Source organism: Camelus ferus, chromosome 13 (genome assembly GCF_009834535.1).
Source record: "Camelus ferus isolate YT-003-E chromosome 13, BCGSAC_Cfer_1.0, whole genome shotgun sequence".
Classification (NCBI taxonomy): Eukaryota; Metazoa; Chordata; class Mammalia; order Artiodactyla; family Camelidae; genus Camelus; species Camelus ferus.
Genome location: NC_045708.1, coordinates 63,454,189 through 63,474,921, shown reverse-complemented (window position 1 = coordinate 63,474,921; position 20,733 = coordinate 63,454,189). Strand labels below are relative to the sequence as shown.

General features: G+C 40.3%; 1 protein-coding gene across 11 annotated transcripts in view; it reads left to right on the top strand.

The window, feature by feature from the left end:
• SSX2IP (SSX family member 2 interacting protein) overlaps positions 1-20,733 on the top strand; it is a 41,041-nt gene that overhangs the window by 4,177 nt on the left and 16,131 nt on the right. For 6 of the 11 annotated variants that reach the window (XM_032494688.1, XM_032494686.1, XM_032494685.1 and 3 more), the window contains exons 2-5: positions 14,229-14,385; positions 14,943-15,112; positions 15,592-15,804; positions 19,217-19,327. In XM_032494688.1, the coding sequence (XP_032350579.1) occupies positions 14,343-14,385; positions 14,943-15,112; positions 15,592-15,804; positions 19,217-19,327 (537 nt within the window). In that variant the 5' untranslated portion in view covers positions 14,229-14,342. Of the gene's footprint in view, positions 1-12,692; positions 12,842-14,228; positions 14,386-14,942; positions 15,113-15,591; positions 15,805-19,216; positions 19,328-20,733 lie in introns of those variants that run through there. The other 5 variants (XM_032494690.1, XM_032494691.1, XM_032494689.1 and 2 more) reach the window with 3 other exon arrangements.

Genomic DNA, 20,733 nt, shown 5'->3' with positions numbered 1-20,733 from the left:
AGGGCATATATAAACCCAGTGAGTTCTACACTGAACTGTTTATCTCCACACATGTAGCCAAACCCATTGTTAACCTTGCTCCTCTGTTCTCTTTATCTCAGTGACACTGTATTCTGTCTGGTACCAAAGACAGATTTTTACGTGAGAGAATAAATGCCTCCTTTTTGTATACTTGTCACTGTGTATGTCAGTCCAACTTCTGATGTATTTCTTATCTGCCCTTCACTATCTGTCTTGTCACTGGCTGACATAGGCAGCCCCTGACCATTAATTGCTTTGTTTGATACAATGAGTGGCCAGTAGATACTTACAATCCAAGATAGGTACCAGCCGTTGTACATACGGCCCTCCGTAGCTGAGAATTCGTCCAACCACGGATTGAATTGAATCAGTTGAATTGGACCCAGGTTGGTCGAATCTGCATCAGTAAATACGGATAAGGAGGGCCGACTGTGTTCGTTGTACTGTACTACTCAGCACCCTCAGATGTTGGTATCAGTGGGGTCTCCTGCAGTCAACCTCTTTCACATACTGAGGGATGACTAATTTTTACCTGAGCTTTAGGTTCTATGCATATGTATGTGTGTAACTGTATGTATATAGAGTTAGAGTTGTTAGAGTTTATGTTATATAGGACACAGTCTTGAGTTTGTCAGTCTTTTGCCAATTGATTTTAGTCTGGTGGCCTGTGCTTTCCTGTCTGAAAGATGGCACTGTCAGCATTTTTCTCTCTGCAGGCATACCTCGGAGATGCAGTGGGTTTGGTTCCCAACTATTGAAATAAAGTGAGCCACACGAGTTTTTTGGTTTCCCAGTACATATAAAAGTTACATTTACCCTAGACTATAGTCTGTTAAGTGTGTAATAGCATTATATCTTTAAAAAGCATTCTATCTAAAAAACATTGTACATACCTTAATTTTTAAAGTGCTTTATTTAAAAAAAAATGCTATCCATTATCTGAGTCTTCAGCGAGTCCTAATCTCTTTGTAATAGTAACATCGAGGATCACTGACTGCAGATCACCATGACAAGTATAATAATAATGAGAAAGCTTGAAATATTGTGGGAATTACCAAAATGTGGTACAGAGACATGAAGTGAGCAAATGCTGTTGTGAAAATGGCTACAGTAGACTTTCTGATGCAAGGTTGCCACAGACCTTCAATTTGTAAGCACAATGTCTGCAAAGCACAGTAAGCAAAGTGCAGCAGAGTGGGTTAAGCTTGTATTCCGTATCCAAGTTTTAGAAACGTCCTCCTCCTTAGAGCCTAGCATGTAAAAGCAAGAAGACATTTCATGTGCTTGTTGGCCACCTGGATGTCTTCTTTGGAGAGATGTCTGTTTAGGTCTTCTGCCCACTTTTTGATTGGGGTGCTTGTTTTTTGATATTAAGGTATATGAGCTGTTTGTGTATTTTGGAAATTAGTCCCTTGTCAGTTGCATCATTTGCAAATATTTTCTCCCAGAAGCTCAACATCACTAATTGTTGGAGAAACGCAGATCAAAACTACCATGAGATATCACCTCACACCAGTGAGAATGGCCATCATCAAAAAATCCACAAATGATAAATGCTAGAGAGGGTGTGGAGAAAAATGAACCCTCCTACACTGGTGGTGGGAATGTAAATTGGTGCAGCCACTATGGAGGACAGTATGGAGGTTCCTTAAAGAACGAAAAATTGAGTTCCCGTATGATCCAGCAATCCCACTCCTGGTCGTTTATCTGGAGAAAAATATAATTCAAAAAGACACATGTACCCCAATGTTCACAGCAGCACTATTTACAATAGCCAGGATATGGAAACAACCCAAATGTCCATCAACAGATGACTGGGTAAAGAAGATGTGGCATATAAATACAGTGGAATACTACTCAGCCATAAAAATGAATAAAATAATGCCATTTGCAGCAACATGGATGGACCTGGAGATTGTCATTCTGAGTGAAGTAAGCCAGAAAGAGAAAGAAAAATACCATATGATACTGCTTTTATGTGGAATCTAGGAAAAGGATACAAATGAACTTATCTACAAAACAGAAACAGATCACAGAAAGAGAGAACAAATTTAGGATTACCAGGAAGTTAAAGGGGTGGGAAGGGATAAATTGGGAATTTGAAATTTTTTCCTCTTGGGGAGCGATGGAAATATTAACCATCTTGATTGTGGTGGTAGTTTCATTGGTGTGTACATATATCAAAATTCATCAAATTGTACATCTGAAATACGTGTAGTTTATAGGAATCAAACCACAATAAAGATGTTAAAAAAAAGACATTTTAGAGCTCATCAAAAAATGCAGTCTAACATCAGCTGTGTTATTTTATGATGAGGAGAAGGTCTCAGAGAATTTATGTCATTTGCTCTGGGTACTTGTTGAGTGTCAAGAGGAGGCCAACGTTTGTGAGGCTTTGAAATCAAATACATTCCTTTTTCTATTGTGCTTCATTTAATTGCAGTCTTTCCAAATTGAAGGTTTATGGGCAACTCTGCGTTGTCAGATGATGGTTACCATCTTTTGGCAATGAAGTGTTTTCTAATGAAGACATGTACATTGTTTTTTTCAGACATAATACTATTATTGCACAGTGTAATGTAAACATAACTTTTATATGCACTGGGAAGCCAAAAAATTCATGGGATGTGCCTTATGGCAGTGATCTGGAACCAAACTGCAGTAACTTCAAGTTCTGGCTGTCGCTAGTCTTTACTCTTACCTTCCGGGTTAAATAGCTGGGTTTTTCTTCCTGCCTTCCAGGTTTGTAGCTGGGTAAGTTATCTCACCTCTCTGAGCTTCATATTCTTCCATCAGTAAGAAGTGTTACCCCCACGCCCTCCCAGGGCCATTGTGAGGATGGGTGAGGGTGTGCTGCACCACACCTGGCACGCGGCCGAGGCTCGGAGCAGCAGCTCCCCCCCTGCCTGTTCCACATGGTGAGCTGGAACAGATCTGCCCACGAGCCTTCGCAGATCTGTGGATGGCTTTATGGAGCCTCTGAAGCTGTAGCCAGAACTGCCTGATTTTGTACTTTTGAGTGGGAGCATCGTTGGCTTTGAATTCTGTGGCCTGAAACAGCTAACCCCAGTTCGCCGTAGTTAGGCCTGGAACCTCAGGGCTCCTGGTGCCTCGTAACCAGACAGGGTAGAATTTAGAATTGCTTGAAATAACTGAGTATATATATTTTAAAACAAATTTAAAGGACTTCAGGTGCAAAGAATTAGATTAGTTATATTCCTCAGTTCGTGACACATTCTCGTAATTGGTCCATTTATTTAGTTTTACTAATATAATAGGAGCACAAAGCTAGGACCTGGACAGTAACCCCTTTAAACTGCATGGGCTCCTCCATCCCTCTTTCCTGCTGCCCTCACCTGAGGCCACTGTTTACTGAATCTTGTGTTCATCATTCCGTTGGTATCTTTTAAAGTAGTTTTATTGTATCTGTGGGTATTTTGTACATACATGCATCATTGAAAACTATGTATGTTACACGGTATCTTCTGAGGTGTTTTTCACTTTATAAGGTTGAAATTAATCCACTTAATATTGCTGAGGTTAATCCTCTTTTAAGAATATGATTTCTGCTCTCCCTATCTCTGCACTGGAGGAATTTGAAATTGGTGTACTGCCTCTAAATTCCATGCCCTTGATCCATATATCAAATCGCCTTCCTGCTTCTCTAGGTTGGCTCCAGTTGAGACTCGATGGAAAGCCTTTCTAAGTCACAGCTTAGCTGAAGTGCTGATTCTTGCCTGCTGTAATGTTCCAGGAGCGACATCACACTAACACATCATTGAACTCAGTTGCCATTCTTTCAGCAAACTTAGATGGGTTCCATATTGACCGTGGGTCAGTTGCGATACCTCACACCGAAGCAGGGTACAGACGGTGTGCTGGCAGGCTTGCTGGCCGGGAACTCCATTTAGGTGGTGGGAGAGAACTTGCATTACAGTCAGATCTGTGCTGTAGAGTTAACTCAGAGGGTTCTGGAAGCACAAGGAGAAGGGAATGGCAGTTTGGGGAAGACTTGGCAGTTTGGGCTGTATATTCACTAGATTTTTCAAACTTTTTTTTGAATTGCTATCACATCCAGTATTTTGTCAGCTTTTTCCAGCTCACATTCCAGTTACCCAGTTGGAATAATACTGCTGGATTGTAATTTAGTCTCAGGGCAAGGTGGTGGAGAAGCTAGTGCCTGCGTGTGTGTTCAGTCTTCAGAGCCCCTCACATATTGTGTATTCCCTCCTCCCCTAAAAGAAAGATGGTAGGTGTGTGGTTAAGTGTGCTGGGCTGTTAGGGTTTGAATCTTGACTTTGCCATGTTTAACTATGTGGCCTTGGGTAAGATAATGCTCTGGGCCTCAGTTTCCTCATCTCTGCTGGGGCGAATAACTATTTGGGTTATTATGAAATTGAATCAGTTAATACATGTAAAATGCTCTAAGTTTACTTGTTTTGATTAAATGGTTTATGCTGAGTAAATTATTTTATTCTTAGAATTAGATAGACTCTCACTTGATAAATATGTGGTTGTGAAGACAGTGTGTGCACATTCTGTTATAAAAAAGTGAAGAAGGAATTTTGATATAAATAGCTGTACTGGAGTCCATGTTAGGTCCCATGAGAAATGTAAAAGTCTAGGCAACAGAACTGAAAATTCTTTAAAGATTCTCTAGTTCGACCTCCTAATTTTACAGTTGTGGAAACTGAAGACCTAAGAAGTTGTGACCTGCTCGCGGTTGCTCACTGTCTGTTGGGAGTGGCCCTGAGAACCGTGGCCCCAACACTCGGTCCAGTGCTCTTTCCTGCAGGTGACAGTGCCTTGAAAAAATTAAGTTTAATTGGAGAGCCAAGACCAAAACAGATGAAAATGTGAGCAATAAAAAGTCATTGTACAATGAAATACCACATGGAGTGGCAGAGGCTCTCAGAACACACCTGTTGAACCGGCTTCACAAGCTGCCCTTGAAGCAGAGAAATGTACTTTATCAGTTCCCTGAGTCATAGAAGATTGATAGACTGAAAACATTCTTTATGGAAAAGAATCTTAATGGTTATAAATCAAAGTCGGCCTCCCCCTTTTTTCTTCCTACGAAGTTTAGATTGTAATTGAGCTGGAGGAAGGGTCCACCTTTGCCAGGTCGGCTGGTACTCTGTCTGTGCGGCGGGGGGAGCCTCCTTCCCTGATGGGCTAGCTCCGCAGGCGTGCTCTGACCTCCGCTGGTGCGGAGACGGCAGCATCCTGGCTCCCCTGTGTGCGCACAGGGGTAGGTGCAGGGCGTGTAGCTGATCGGTGGGGAGTGTTTATCATTTGTCTGCATTGCTATTTCCACTGAAGGGCAGGGCTGCTACCCTCCGGGATTGAGGTGGGAGTGTGTCCGCACACATTATCTCCTTAACTGTGCGTGAACCCACTGCCTCTAAGAATTCTACAAAACACTACATGCCCTAGAACATTCCAGCCATATAAAGGTGTGCTGTGGAAGAACTGAAAACCCTGGCCCACTCCTCACTACACCCAACCTTCTCATTCCCCAGGAATGTCCTTGGTAACTGTAGCTCTTCCACACCTGACTCCTAAATGTGTTTAGATGGTTTGATTTAGCAAAAAATGGTGATCAGACTATTCTTGTTATCCATAAGTACTTTTTTTCGTGCTGTACATACAGATCTACTTGACTTTAATAATCCCACAGTACCCCTTCTGGCTATCCCATATGTATTGGTTTTTAAGTGTTTTCATACTGATATTTAGATTGTCTCCAGTTTCTTGCCATTACTATAATACTGTGGTCAACAGTGTTCTTGCATGTCATGCTTGCTAGCTTGTATGATTGAATATGTGGAAATAGACGTCTAGAAGTATACCTGGTTAGTGGAAAGATTTATGCATTTCTAATTTTTGTAGCCTGCTAGATTGCCGTCTAAAACTACAAACTACTGACATTGGTAAAATTCTGTTTCCCTTACATAATTGATTACCTGAATGACTCTGAGACGTCTGTATAATTTCTAATGCCTTTGTGTGTTGGTACTATAGCTTATTTGTTTCTGGATTAATCAGTTACTGTATTTTTTTTATCCCTTGTGCTGTCCTGCCGTTAGTTGTGCTTTTTGAGAGGGATGCTCTTCAGCCCCCTGCCTGCCACCGTAATTGCCTTTTTTAAAACGTGGGTCTTTTCTCATTATGTGAAAAACACATTCACTCAGAAAAATTAGAAGACACAAAACATGTAAAGATTACCCATGATGTCTTCTTCATGTGAGTGAAAATACGTTCGGCAGGGGAGGGAGGTCCTGCCCTTGCTGCTCTCGTGTTGGTCTGGGTCTTGGGTTCCTTTTTTTTCTGTTCTTATACAAACGTCCATCTTTGCAGACCAGAGTTTGTATCTACACATATAAACTCATATATAGTTTTTTTTAACAGAACAAATAAGATCATGTTATTGTCCAGAAATCTTTTTTTAATTACTTAACCAAGAAATCATGGAAATATTTCCATATTAGTAAAGTACCTAATAGCTAATGTTTACTGCACACTTACATGTACCCAAGATCTGTTTTAAGCCCTTTACATGCATAAACTTATTTAATCAAGTTATTAAATAAGTTCTAAAACTAAATATATTATTTAACCACATAATCCTTTGAGGTAAAGACTGTTTTTACTCTCTTTTTGCAGATGAGGAAAAGGAAGTCCAGAGATTTCTGTTCAGGGCCACTTACCTTGTAAGGGCTGGAACTGAGGTTTGAAACCCAGTGGTCTGACTTTGGATCCTGTGCTTTAACCTTTGTCCGGCCCTGTTCTCAGTAGCAGTTGGTTCAAGGTGCATATGAGGAGTTGACTGTAGCTTCCTGATCCCAGAATGCTGAGAGGGTAGTTTTCCGACAGCTGATTCTGGCTTGGAGCTTCACTGAAGTTGTGTCCCTCAGCTCAAAGGGAGGTTACACATGAAATGTTTTACCACAACTTGTGTCTTCAAACTGTTCTGTGCATCCTTTGCCCAGCTGGGAGCTAGGAACTAAGGGGTAGTGGTGGGGGTCCTGCTTCCTCCCGTCCACGGAGCAGCAGCACGTGCTGGTTAAGAGGACGTGCTCTGGAGTCTGGGGCGGGGAAGAGCCCCCAGCTCCACCACTCACTTGCTAGCTGTGTGCCCTTGGGGAGACTACCTGACCTCTCTGCGCCTCAATTCCCTTGCCTGTGAAAAGGAAATGATGTGGTAGCACAGGTTTGTTGTGAAGGCTGCCTTCACGAAGTACGTAAAGTGCCTAGAACAGCGCCTGGCACGCGTGTGTTAGAGCAGCCGCCTGCGTCCTAGGTGTTCTGTGCCTAGCTTTCCACCTGTTACCTCAGTAGATACCGACAACCACCCTACAAAGCAGGTGGTATCACCCCGTTTTCCAGGGGAGGGCTCCAGCAGAGGAAGAGACTTGGGCAGGCTACAGTGGGCCTGGCTGACCCAGGCCTGGGGCTGCGTTGTGGGCACTGTCCTCCCGGCTGCAAATCCTCCTCAGAGCCACAGACTCAGCGAGGGGGTTGATGACTGAGGGGATGCGACATTGCGACTCCGTTCAGTCAGATATGTACTAAAATTTAATTTATGAAGAGGAATTTATTTCTGAGGGGAAAATCCCTACTATTATTCTGCTCAGATGAAATCAGTTAGATTTTAAATTTGTAAAAAGTAGATGTCTAAGAGGTTGAATTTAGTATGTTTCTATACTGGTATGCATATCTCAATGGTGTTCTGTTAGGTAGCAGAAGTGTTTGAATGGAAGTAAGCTACAGTCTCCTTTGGAAGAAAACTATAGTAGAAGGTAGTATTAATCTTCTAAATCATAATGTATTTGGCTTTTGAAAGTAATAACATCTCTTAAAGTATGTAGATAACTAAATTCTTAAGTTTTATGAATGATTTGTTTTAAGACTTAGTTTTAACAATTTTATTTTCTTAACCCAACAGTTTTGTGACTCTGGCTTTGTGAGATTTTAGCAAAGACTTTAGTTGGTTATTTGTTTAAAAAAAAAAAATTCCTGTGCAGTGTTTAGAAGCCCAGATAGTATAATGTTACTGCCTTCCTGTATAATGAAAAACTATTATTTCCTGACACTTGATTGAAGTCTTAGAATTCTGATTAGGTAGGCAATTGTGCCTTCTCAAGTTTGAATTTCAAGTGAGCTTGAAAAGAACGCTTAGAACAGTGTGCTGTGTGAAGGAGGGCTTGTAATCAGGACACCGCTTTCTGCTGAGCTCTCTCTGCGGGCAGGAGTGTGAGAGATTTCCGAGATGGACAACAGTACTTCCTCTCGAGGACTCACATCTCGTGCCGCTCTCTTCCTGTGCTGTTTTCATTATCCACTTTTGCTTGCTGGAGTGAACACGTTCATTTATCATCAGTTATTTACTTGAGTGTTCATTGATCATTCCGTCTGTTCAGATTGGAGGGGTACAGAAGTGTGTGACTAGAGTCTAGCTGGGAAAGAGGTCAATTGAGGAGGACCTGGAGAATAGTTTCCTGGGCTGTGTGGAGGGGATGGTGTGCGTGAACTGGGCTTGCAAGGGCATTGGTTCGCGGGTAGCTGAAGGAAGAAAGCACACATGGGGCACACAGGCTGGAGTGAGTGTGCCACATGGCGGGGGTCAGGTCATTTTGTAGACATCTGCTGAACTCCCACCGTGTTTCAGGAACTGTTGGATACAGAGATGAATACGTTCCCTAGCCTGTGGAAGTTCATAAGCTAGTGGGGGAGGCATCCACCTATATAATATGGAGCGATTCGTCGTAGTGCTGGATGATAACTGTCATAAGCCTGATTAGTTGCCTTTGTAGTGGTAGCACTTTGGTTACGTGTCAGCAGGAAACATGTAAATTACAGAAGAGACTCAGAAATGTACTGTGTGTTTTATATATTTGTATACATATATATTGTGTTATCTACTGCTGCGTAACAAATTACTCCAGAATTTAACAGCTTTAAACAGGAAGCATCGATCTCTCAGTATCTATCCATTGGGAATCTGGATGCCCCTGGCCCAGGGTCTCTCAGTAGACTGCCTTCAGGGGTTGGCCAAGGCTGCAGGCATCCCAAGGCTTGATGGGGAGGATCCACTTCCAGCCTCACTCAGGCAGCTCTTGGCAGGCCTCAGGTCCCCGCTGGCTGTTGGCTGAAGACATCAATTAGTTCCTTGCCACTTTGGCCTTTCATGGGGCTACTCACAACATAGCTCTGACAGCTTGCTCTCCCCAGAAAGAGGGATCCAAGAGGCTGTGAGTGAGAAATGACCTCAGACAGAAGCAACGGCCTTTTTATAACCTAATTTGGAAGTGAAATCCCATCACTTCTGCTTATTCACTTTGTTAGAAGCTAGTCACTAAATGCAGCCCACGCTCAAGGAGCAGAACAACCCAAAGGTGTGTACTCCAGGAAGCAGGAATCATTGTGGGCCCTCCCAGAGGCTGCCTGATCCCAGATGCTAAAAGTGATTGATGTATATTAAGAAGCCCTGAGCCTTTGGGGTGGAAGGAAGAAGAATCAGCCAAGGAACTTTCTGTTGCAAAAAACAGGTGCCATTAACCCAAACCACAAATGTTCTTGCTAAAGATCCATAAACTTAGTTTTGATGTTGTCTTAATATTTATTCTAGGAATAAATGGTAAAATGAGTTAATTCCATCTTCAATAGCTTTCTTTGGAACTGATACCATTTCTGGGAATTGTTTTATGCCTTTTTAAAGCAAAGTGTTCATAAATGAGAAAAAGGTATTGTTGGTGACATAGCAGAGGAGAAGTTTACAAGTACCTCAATTTAAGTAGTAGATGAGATCCTTTGAGAACTGTGTGTTCTGAGTGGAATAATTTAAAGTCTTTTAAGGAACCTTGGTGGAAATCTTTTATTCTTTTAACATAGATAGATTTGTGTGTACAGGGTTGAAAGGTTGAATGGTGACAAGAGTAAAAAGAACACAGTTTGGAAGACTGAGATTTGTGTCCAGGCTTCACAACCAGTTAGAAGTGTGACCTTGGACAATCTTGTTGACATCTCTGAGCCCAAGTTTCCTGTCTGTAGTATAGGTAAATACACAAGAAAGAAAATACTGTGACATCAAGAGTGACAGATTTTTTTTTGAAACTTACTAAAATCTTCATTTTCTTTCAAAAACAGTATACAGTTAAGTTCAGCTATCTCACTGCTCTCCAGTTTTCTGTTAGGAGTCTAACTTTGAAGCTGCTACTTGGTAATTCTTAAGTTCTGCATGATCATTTTACCCAGAAAAGACCAGAGTACGCTTGCTTATTTTACACCTGAAGGATACGGCATTATACTTTGGGGCCCAAAGCAAGTAGCGGGGTGCCGAAGTGGTTCTTCAGAAAGAGTTAGATGACATTTTTACTGAAATAATTGTAATTTCACTGCAGTTAGTAATATTTTCTATTAAGAAGACATTTATTGACATGTACTTTGAGAAATACTCAGAACAAGGAAGTTTATTATATGCCTGTGTACGTTATCCACTAGGAAGGAACATGTATGGAATAGGAGAAAGAATTCTTGCTTATGGATTACTTTATAGATTTTTTTCTTGCTTTATTTCAAGATTTTTCCCTGTCAATCATAGATGAATGAAATGACTTTATAAGATGTTTAAATTCTTTAATCTTCAAGTTTTGCTCATAAAATTTACTCATGATTTTGGGAATTTGGGTAGCTACCCTAATCAATGGTATATGAAGAGAATTGAGGGTTATAGATTACTTGAACCAAAACACGGTTCACTGTTAACTTTTTCCCTTTATTCTATAATCAACCTATGGTAAAAATGCTAGCACAATCAATTTTGTTCTTTATATGACTTGTCATGGATAATGGTGGCAACTATAGAATGGTTTGTTATGACTTGATTAATATATAATAATTATAATTTGTATGTATACGATATAACTTAATTCTGTGTTCCAGCACCAAGTTGAATTCCTCTTTAACTGCTTTTGTAGTTTTCAAGTTGAAATGTACCTGTGATGGTATTAGATGTATGCAAAGCAGAGGTGCTTCTGTTACCTTTTTCTTTTGCTTTTGAAATTAATATTGTCTTACTTTAGTATATCATAAAAATATTTTGCAACCCTCAACAATGAAATTTTAGCTATGATTGAACTAGAATAGAATACTTTGCTTAAATTAGTATCTTGGTTTGGGGATGTGTATTGAAAGTCTTAAGTCTCCTTTCTTGGAAAAACTGGTTGGGTAACTTTTATCACAGGCTTTATTGTGTATAATTTGGTGCCTCATTGAACAGAAGAGGATACATAGAAACTTTTCAATGGTGTGAAATTATATACCGTTAGTAAGTTTTGTTTCATAGTGCTTTAAAATGGAGTTTTGGTTTTTCACTTTGAACATTTAACTGGACCTGAATATTTTTTGTTTGTTTTGTTTGTTTAGGGAACAGTTCACTGTCTAAACCTGTAGACACTGGAGAACTAAATTCAAAGAGTTAAGAGTAACTGACTTAAATCACAGTTTTAAGTATAGATGTAGTAGACCCATTTGGGTGTTTAATGATCTTCCCGTGCACTTCGGGACACTGCTGTGTCTTATTTACAAGTATCTTTTTAAAAGAACTAGGAAAGGTGCCTAGTCCTGTTTTTTGTTTTTTTTTTTTAATCTTGTCCCTCCCTCCAGCCTAACAAAGAATTAATCCACTGTCTAATGTATTTTATAAGGATATCTGTCTCATATTGTAAGGATTTATGTTCAGCTTTTAGGAGCAACAGCAGTATGTTTTGTTACAGGTTTTAGAATCTTGCCATTTGTACCAAACAGATCTGCGTCTAGATGATGATGATGACAGCTGGTATAGTTACCTGTGTCCCACATGCCAGGCAGTGTGCTGGATACTTCATGTGCATCAGCTCGCTGAGTCCTTAGGGGATAACGGCAGTTTACCAGGGAGGAAACTAGGGCTTGGAGAGGTTAAGTAACTTACCCCAAACAGAGCTGGGTTAGAATAACTGGGTGTGTTGTCTTTTGGGTCCTGTTTTGCTTATAGCTACTACCTCTGAAAACCAAAAGTAAAATCATCTGTCTTGGTGCACACTCAGCCTTCATCCTGCTCTTCCTGTTGCTGAAAGCACTCGTTTAAGGGCAGTGGGAAGGGCGGAAGAGTTCAAGATGCTCTTCCCAAGGCACATGAGTAGCAAAATAGCGAAAGACCAGTGCCAGACTAGGTAACCTTCTGTGTGGGTGACATCGTAACATTAAGGACACATACAACTATTAGCTCGAGTATATATTTTATGTTGCTTTGTGACCTAAGAATTATCTCTGATCTCTTGCCCATATTTACTCCATCTACAAGTACTCAAGGTTCCGTCTCCAGAACACATCCCTCGTTTAACCACCTGCCTCTGCTTCCACTGTTAGAGTTGTAGCGTTAACACTGTTCTTTTTGCCCGAACTAATGCAGTAGCCTGATTTCTTCCAGCCTCCACTACTGCCCACCTGTAATCTCACAGGGTAGAGCGGCCAGGGGGGTTTTTTTTAAAGCTTAGAGGAGATGTGCTGCTTTCCTGCCTCAACTGCTTTGAGAGCTTTTCATTGTAACCTAAAGAAGGTCCAACTTCATACATCTGTTCTTGCTGACTGTGCCTCAGATGCACTGGCCACTGTTACGTTTTTCATACGTACCAAGTTCATTTCCACCTTAGGTTTTTGTGCTTGCTGTTTCCTCTGCCTGACCAGCTCTGGTCCTTGACCGTCTTGTGGCTGACTCCGTATCATTTAGGTCTCAGCTCAGATGTCAGCATCTCAGTGCAGCCTTCCTTGACTAATCTAGGTACTCCCACCATAATGCTCTCTCATTTACTGTGCTTTATTTTCTTTATTGTTCTCATCACTCTCTGAGTGTGATGTTAATGTAATTTAATTTATTGCTTACTTCTTACCTATTTTTACCCCCATCAGAATGTGAAGGTTTTGAGAGCAGGGCTACCTCCATGCCTAGAAATATGTGTGTGGCACATAGTAGCACAATTAAAATTTTATTAAATGGATGAAAATTTTCATCTCATATTAACATTATATTGTGAATATTTCCCCACAATCTTAAATATTCAGAACAGGGGTAGCATTGGGAGATTTCACATAGAAATCCAAAATTCCAGCATCTCTTAAAAAAACAGAGAGATGTATCAACACAGGACCTGCTTTCTCTTTTGGCCACAATTTATTGTGGCTGAGAAGCAGCTGTCCGAAGTGTTGACATGTGTTCTCCAGTTTGCCTGCAGTCTTTATCCCTCCCCCTCCTATCCCTGACCTTGAAATGAATTTCCAGTTGCCATTTATAATTTCATTTGAATATTTTTATGATGGAGTAATATTTACTGCTTTCATTATCTCATTGAAAAGTGGAAACATGAATGGTAGACTAAAAAGCTTACGTGTTTCTTACACTTGATCCACTTTATTCACGTGCATTTCTTGCCTTTTGTGTCTATGTTAGCGCCCCCCCCCCCCCAGTTTTACATGGTTGTGTTTAAAGATTGCACAGTGTTCTCTTGCATAAATGTGTCATGTATGTAACTAGTCTCCTGTTGTGGAACATATAAGTTATTTCTGTTTTTTTTTTTGTATTGTAAATAATTTGTGGATGAATCTTTGTGAAAATTGTTATTAGGATAAATTTTTAAAGTGGAATTTGTGGATCAAAATATATTTTTACTGTTACGACTTTTGGTATATACTGCCAGATTGATTAGCAGTAGTATAAGTCGATCTATTTCTGAAGAGTGGTGTAGAGGAGTATCGTTTTGCTACATCTGTGTCAGCACTAGGAATTGTAATTAAAAGTTTTGCTAATATAGTTAGTAAAAACAAACAAAAAATAGGGAATGCTGACCAAGAAGTATCACATCTTTACATAAGTAACAATTGTACTTTATTTTAAAGGGTGTAATTTGGAAATATTACTTAGTACAGTTCTATTCCTTAGATTTATACTGTGAGTTAGATCATGTACCATGTGCTTTGTATATGAAGCAATGTGAACAACCTGAGATGCCTTTAACCTTGATCCTGACACGCACGCACACACAGTTATTGAGCTCTACCTCGTTCTGTTTGAGAGTACATGAGAGTGAATAATGCAGAATCCTTCTGTTTTGAAGCACACACAACTCATTCTTACATATTGGTTTTATATTTCCTTTCATATTTTTCGTTAGATGCTGTCATTCTCTGCTTTTTAAGGAGATGCCTACATAGAAGAGTGGCAGCAGCTGGACTAGATGTTTCACTGCTGAACTGGTCCCTCAGGTATCCTGGCTCTGGTGATTGCTATGGGAGATTGGATGACTGTTACAGATTCAGGTCTGTCTTCAGGTAACTGAGTTTAGAATGGTTGTAAGCCAAAGCAGTGATTGTAAAGGTTAGTTTTCAATGAAAATGTAATTACCACAAAAATTGAAGATGTAACTAAAGAGGTACATAAACAGTTGCAGAATTATCAGGGAGAGCCAAGAATTGTGCTGTAATTAGTGGGGTCAAGTACTTTGGGTGGATGATAGATCACTCGGTCATTACTACTTCTGAGAAGATTTTTATGCATTTGAACTAAATTCATTGGCTACTTCAATACATTTCTCTGGCTGATTCCTTTAATCACATAAACTTTTAATGCATGAACAAGTGGGTTTTCTCTGTTTTTATAAATCTGAATCTAAAGTACTGTAAATTAAGATGCTTTCTAAGAGCATAGCTTTATTGTATCTTTTTAGAAAAAAGTACATGGTTTTCATATAAAAACCATCTTTGCCTTAATTCGAAAACACTTAAATATTTATATAATTCAAAATCTTTGGTAATGGAGATTATGTTATTGGCTTTGCATGCATTTTAACAAATGATTTACATAGATGCCTTTTATTGATTTTTTTCAGAAAACAAAAATATCTCTCAATATACCTCAGAAACAAAGATGTCTCCATCAAGTTTATACTCACAGCAAGTGCTATGTTCTTCAATACCTTTATCAAAAAATGTGCACAGCTTTTTTAGTGCCTTCTGCACAGAAGAGAATATTGAACAAAGTATTGCATATCTTGATCAGGTAATACTTTTTTGTAAGAAGCAATAGATAACATAAATCATGTTATATACTAAAACACATCAAAGTTCTGAGAAAAATACTTGTGAAGCACATTGTATTACACATTGGCCCAGGGTATATGTTAGATTTGCAGAGAACCTTGGTGGCCATCTGGTCTAGATCCAGGGTAAGCGTGTTTGTCTGGAGCAGGTTGGCCTCCCCATCGCCTCAGGGGCTTCTCCACCGGGAGCCTCACCCTTCTTTTCCTGATGCAGGAACCTAAGTGCCTTGCTGCAGGTCCCAGGTGACCACAGAGCAGAGGCTGAGAGAGCCCCGCCCTCTTAATGCTTTGTCCTTAATTCTTTGGGATAGTTACCTTTTTTTTTTTTTTTTTTTAAACTATCTCAGGTTAGTTTTCTTTCTCAGAAAAGATTTCTATCTCTATTTCTTTACTAAGTTGTCCGGTAACCAACTCTTGGGCAAACGTTCTCTCCTACTAGGAATTGACTACTTTCGGTTTTCCTTCATTATATGAAGAATCCAAAGGTAAAGAGACAAAGAGAGAATTAAATATAGTTGCTGTTTTAAATTGTATGAATGAGCTACTCGTACTTCAGCGGAAGAACCTTCTAGCTCAGGAAAACGTGGAAACACAGAACCTGAAACTGGGAAGCGATATGGACCACCTGCAGAACTGCTATGCGAAACTTAAGGTACAAATGACAGCATCAGCCTGTATCTCAGGGCCACCATGATGTAGTTTGTTACTATAAATTTACATTGGATTTATTTATCAAACAAGTTTTAGGGTTTTTTTTTTCAAGTTTTAGGATTTTTTAAACCTGTAAGTAAAAGTGAATATAACTCATACATTTCAGTTGTACCGCTTCCTGTCTGCATTGAAGGTGCTGGTTTTATGAACTGCTTAGCGATTTGCTGAATCACTAGAAAGTTAGATTAGGAAATACTCCTATCCAAGGAAAATAAAGATTCCCCACCCCATCCGTCTTTTTAATAAAGAAGATGCTTAATTTAAAATAGTCTTATTGCGAGAAACTGCATCAGTTAATTCCACGAAGAATATTCTTGAGGGCATCTATGCCAAAGTTGCTAAAGCTGAGTAATAGAAGTGGCCAGATAACTAAGTCATAGAAGTCAAGTCCCTGGGACTCGAGCGACGACCGTAGAAGAATGCTTTCGTAAACTTGCTTGTTTCTCTGAACAAAGGACATATTTTTCACAGAGCCATTGACATGCTACCTTGAACTACAGAACGCTGGTTGCTGGCTCTGCTTTGCTCTTATTCTTTCTCTTCTTTTATGTGTTCTTTTTTAAAAAAGTGTTTTTATTCATTTATTTGAGAAATGAATTTCTCATTTGTCGAGATGGAAGAAGGTATTCGAAATCACAGTCTGGTAGGGACTTAACGATTGTATATTATGAAGGATGTAATATAATCAATGCAAAGCAAATTGTTTCTAAAGGTACTATCTTCTAATGGGCTTTCTTTGTTGTGAAAGTAAAAGCTTTGAATCCTCATGCTCTCAGACAGTCAGTTCTTCTCTGTTTTTCACCTATTAGTCCATGCCGCTACTTATTTTTCTTCTGTATCCTCTCTCCATCCCACCTCACTCCCTCCAAGAACAGACAACAATAAAAACCACTCAGCGTTCTGAGTATCTGAGCTCCACTGGAGAGTGATAGGATCTCCAGTATGTAGTGTATGACGTATCTCATGGCTGACAGCCCTTTAGCAGAGAGTGCGCGGTGAGGAAGGAGCCTGGAGTGGCCTGCATGTGGACGCTGGGGGTGGGGGGGAGCACCCCGGCCCCTCTGCAGCACCTGCCCGCACCAGCCTGTCGCTGCCGTACACTGTTGTCTGTTGTCGTCTTAGCTCACACACGCATCAGTATGTTTTCTCTTTAATAATAACTTCAGGTTTTTGTACATTCTGTGTGCCCTGCCTGAGGGATAGAGATTATCCAGCCATGTATCCTGGCTGAGCGGGGAACTGTGGTGGGATGGAGGGGGTCATTGATACCCTGCAAGCTTATTAAAAGGCTGTGGGTTATAGAAACTACCTTAGTCGTAATCAGAGAAACCTATGGAAGGTCTTATGAATTAAGACTGACCCAGAGTTGTAAGCCCTAGAAGGCAGTAATCCTGCATTAAAACTTTTTCTACCTGGGCACCCGTGGCCGAGTGTCTTGTATGTAGCTGGTGGGTAATTAGATAATGATTTTGGTGGTCTGGGGCTGTGGAGCCTTTCCTCTAAGGAGTGATTGTTTATTGGGACCACCCACAGCACAGAGTATTTTCCAGGATACCTTCTCATTGGGGATTTGACCTGGGCCAAAATCGGGTATTTTAGGTCAGCCGTTGACTGAAATGTGTGTTCATTGGGAAACGTTGCTGGTCTATCCTTGAAGAGTTTCTGCGTGTAACATATGATTCATTCAGTTTCTTGAGCAATTTATGGAGTATTTCCAAGATGAATGGAACCCAGTCCCTGTTTGCAAGGAGATTGTCATCCAGTGAGAGGAGACCGTAATTATTTGCTTGATCCGTAATTATTTGCTTCACTCATTGTTCTTGGTGTGAAAGGTAAGGGAAGAGAGGGGTAACACCTGGTCTGAGATTAAGGAATGAATTAAAATTTGCTAGTGTTGGAAAAGCCATTCTAGGCAGAGCGCATGACCTGTATAAATGCATGGAAGCAAGAGAACATTTTCCATTCAGGGAGCAGCAAATAGCTCTTAGGGGCTGATGTGTATGGTATATGATGAAGAGTGACGAGGCCAGGCTGGGACCCAGGCCCCAGATGATGTGAATGGCATTGCACAGAGACCCAAAGGCACCAAGGAGTGTAAACACGAGGATGGCATCCTGTAAATATCAGTTTGGCAATAGGATGAAGAAATTATAGGAGGAGGTATAGAAAATATAGGAATGGAGGGAGGTAGGGGCTCAGCACCTGGTGGAAAAGACAGCTGTTAGCAGGCCTTAGCAGTCGTCCAGTCCAGGGAGGTTTTGCACTTGAACTAAGATAGTGCCAACGAAGACAGTAAAAGTGAGATGTGAAGAAAACCTAAGAGTAGAATGGGTAGAATTTCATGAAAAATTGAATTTGAGGAAAAAAGAGTCATAAATTAAAGATACTGTTCAAGTCTCTTGAGTTTACTGGTGATGGTGATATGATTCACTGGGGTAAGAAATAGATTTGCAGGGATGTGGTGAGTTCATGTGAAGTTGAAGACTGAGAGAATCTGATTTGACATATATGGGACATCTCAGCTGGCCCAGTGCCTTTAAGTTCAGCCGTGCCAAGTGGTCTGGAGTGATAGGAAGTTTTAAGCACTCCAAAGAAGAGGGTGCCCATGAGTCTGACAACCTGGGAGTTATCTAAGTTGTATTCCTAACTTTCTGTGTCTTCTCGAGATCCACTGTTACCAGAGATTGTGCGGGCTGTTGTTTGCGGTCAGTTATGTCATAACTTGAGTGACGTATATTTTATAAAGACGAGAGGATTTAAAAATATTCCAGCAGCTTCATGCAGAATTTGGCACAGTTCCTCTGGAAAGTGTGGGATGAATTGAAAGTGAGCATCTTCATCCCATGTTGGTTCCAGGGTTGCTGTATACTCTAGGAGAACTGTTACGAGGTTACCACTTGGAAGGGAGAACTGGTGTCATGCTGTGGTCCCACCCTTTTTGACCTAAAGTGTTCCGTTTTGCTTGGTCGCCTGCTTTCTTCAGACTTAGCTCCCAGTCATTTTTGGGTCTTTCTCAGCATGTGCTGTAGAAGTGTAAAAGGTATTGAACTTGGCAACATCACTGGGATAGGTGGAGTGTTTCAAGGGACCCACTTTGAAGGTCTTTTGTGTATCCATTAAAAATGTGGTATTTGAATTAAATAAAACCTAGTATTTAAATTTAAATAAATTTTGTAACTCTATAGCATCAAGCTTTAAGTAATTGTTTTTAATAAACATTTTGTGTGCTGCTAAACTTCATTTTTAGCTAACAAATACCAATGTGCGTGACTTGTTTTTACTAATCTTTTTAAGAGTTCATTTGCTCTGAATCCTATGTTAATTTTAGTCAAAATTGTACACGATTGTTTTAGGAGCAGCTGGAAAACTCCAGGAGGGAAATGATTGGGCTTCAGGAAAGAGACAGACAGTTACAATGCAAGAACAGGAATTTGCATCAGCTGCTGAAAAATGAGAAGGATGAGGTGAGTTGCCAGTTATTGCAGATAAGGTTTAAGTGAATTTATTTTAGTCATCCTGTGTCAAACTGGTATGGTAAACCTGGGACACCTCTGTGTACAGTATTGTATCCTATTGAACTGAGAGGTCGCCACGCCCTCCCCTAAGTGGGCCCGTTTGGCTTAGTATATTGGTCTATAGTTCTGTGGCACCCAGTGTTCTCTGCCATCCATCCTGGACCCACATGCACTGTCACTTTTGTCAGACACACGGGTGCTTTAAATGCAGATCTTTTGTTCTCTGCAGCCCCTCTACTTAATATCTGGGATGCCTCTAATTGCACTATCTTAAATATTGACATTGTTCATCCAGTCAAGCAATTATTTGACTAAATGAGCGTACAATTTACTGTTTTAAAAAAGCAATTCACATTAAATATCTCATTTCTAGGCTAAAGAAGTCATAGTTCTAATCTCATTTTTGCTTTAGTGGTTACTTAGTATTTGGACCCATGGAGTTAATGCATTTGAAATTATCTTTTAATTTATGTGAGAAGAAACCATTGTGTTTTTATTGCTCTGCAGTTTGATTTCTGACCATGTGATAACTGTAAAACTGTAACATGTTCAGTGTTGGATGTGTTGCTTCAACTATAATAAATACTTTGAAGGGAATGTATTTCTTTAAGGACCTTGTAGTGATTTAGACAGATTGTTTCGTAGTATGTTTAGTAAGTAGGGAATGAAGTATCTTAACTAATCCACAAGGTCGCTTATACATTTCCATGAGTTATTTCACAGAAAATGTTGACTTAATCTGTTGATTATATTTTAAGTGGTTTGACTGTAGTTCCTCTTCAGGAGTATTAAGTTAAACATGATCATCTCTAGCAGAGATAACGGATGTTCATATACACTAGAACCTGCTTCCTGCCCAAGGCGGCCTGGGGAGCCGCGGTGCCTACGGACGCCGACCAGCAGTGCTTGGCGTGTAGCAGGTGCTCAGCAAACCTCTGAGCCGGATTCTCTCTGCTGTTGGACTCACTCTAACTTGAGAGCTGTTTTTGATCAGAGAAAAATGAACCTGCTTACCTGCTACCATGTGCCATGGACTAACGGGCCTTGCCACAGGTTGATAAAGAATAAAGCGATTCAAGTCAGTAGTAAAAGGAAGTCATTACAAATGATCAGATGAAGTCTACTTGTTTCAAATGAAGCTTTAATCGTGTTGATACTTCCATAAGAGTTTGTGGCTTCTGAATTACCAGATGCTATATGTAGGGTGAAAGGTGTAGTAGAAGATAATTTACAAAGTTAGTGGCTCTGGAAATTTCAGAATTAAGAATAAAAACTTTATGTGCTTCATTTAGTGCTATTTTAAAGAGTGATTTCCAGACTATGGGGAAGGAAGAATAATCCTGGAATTCTTAAAC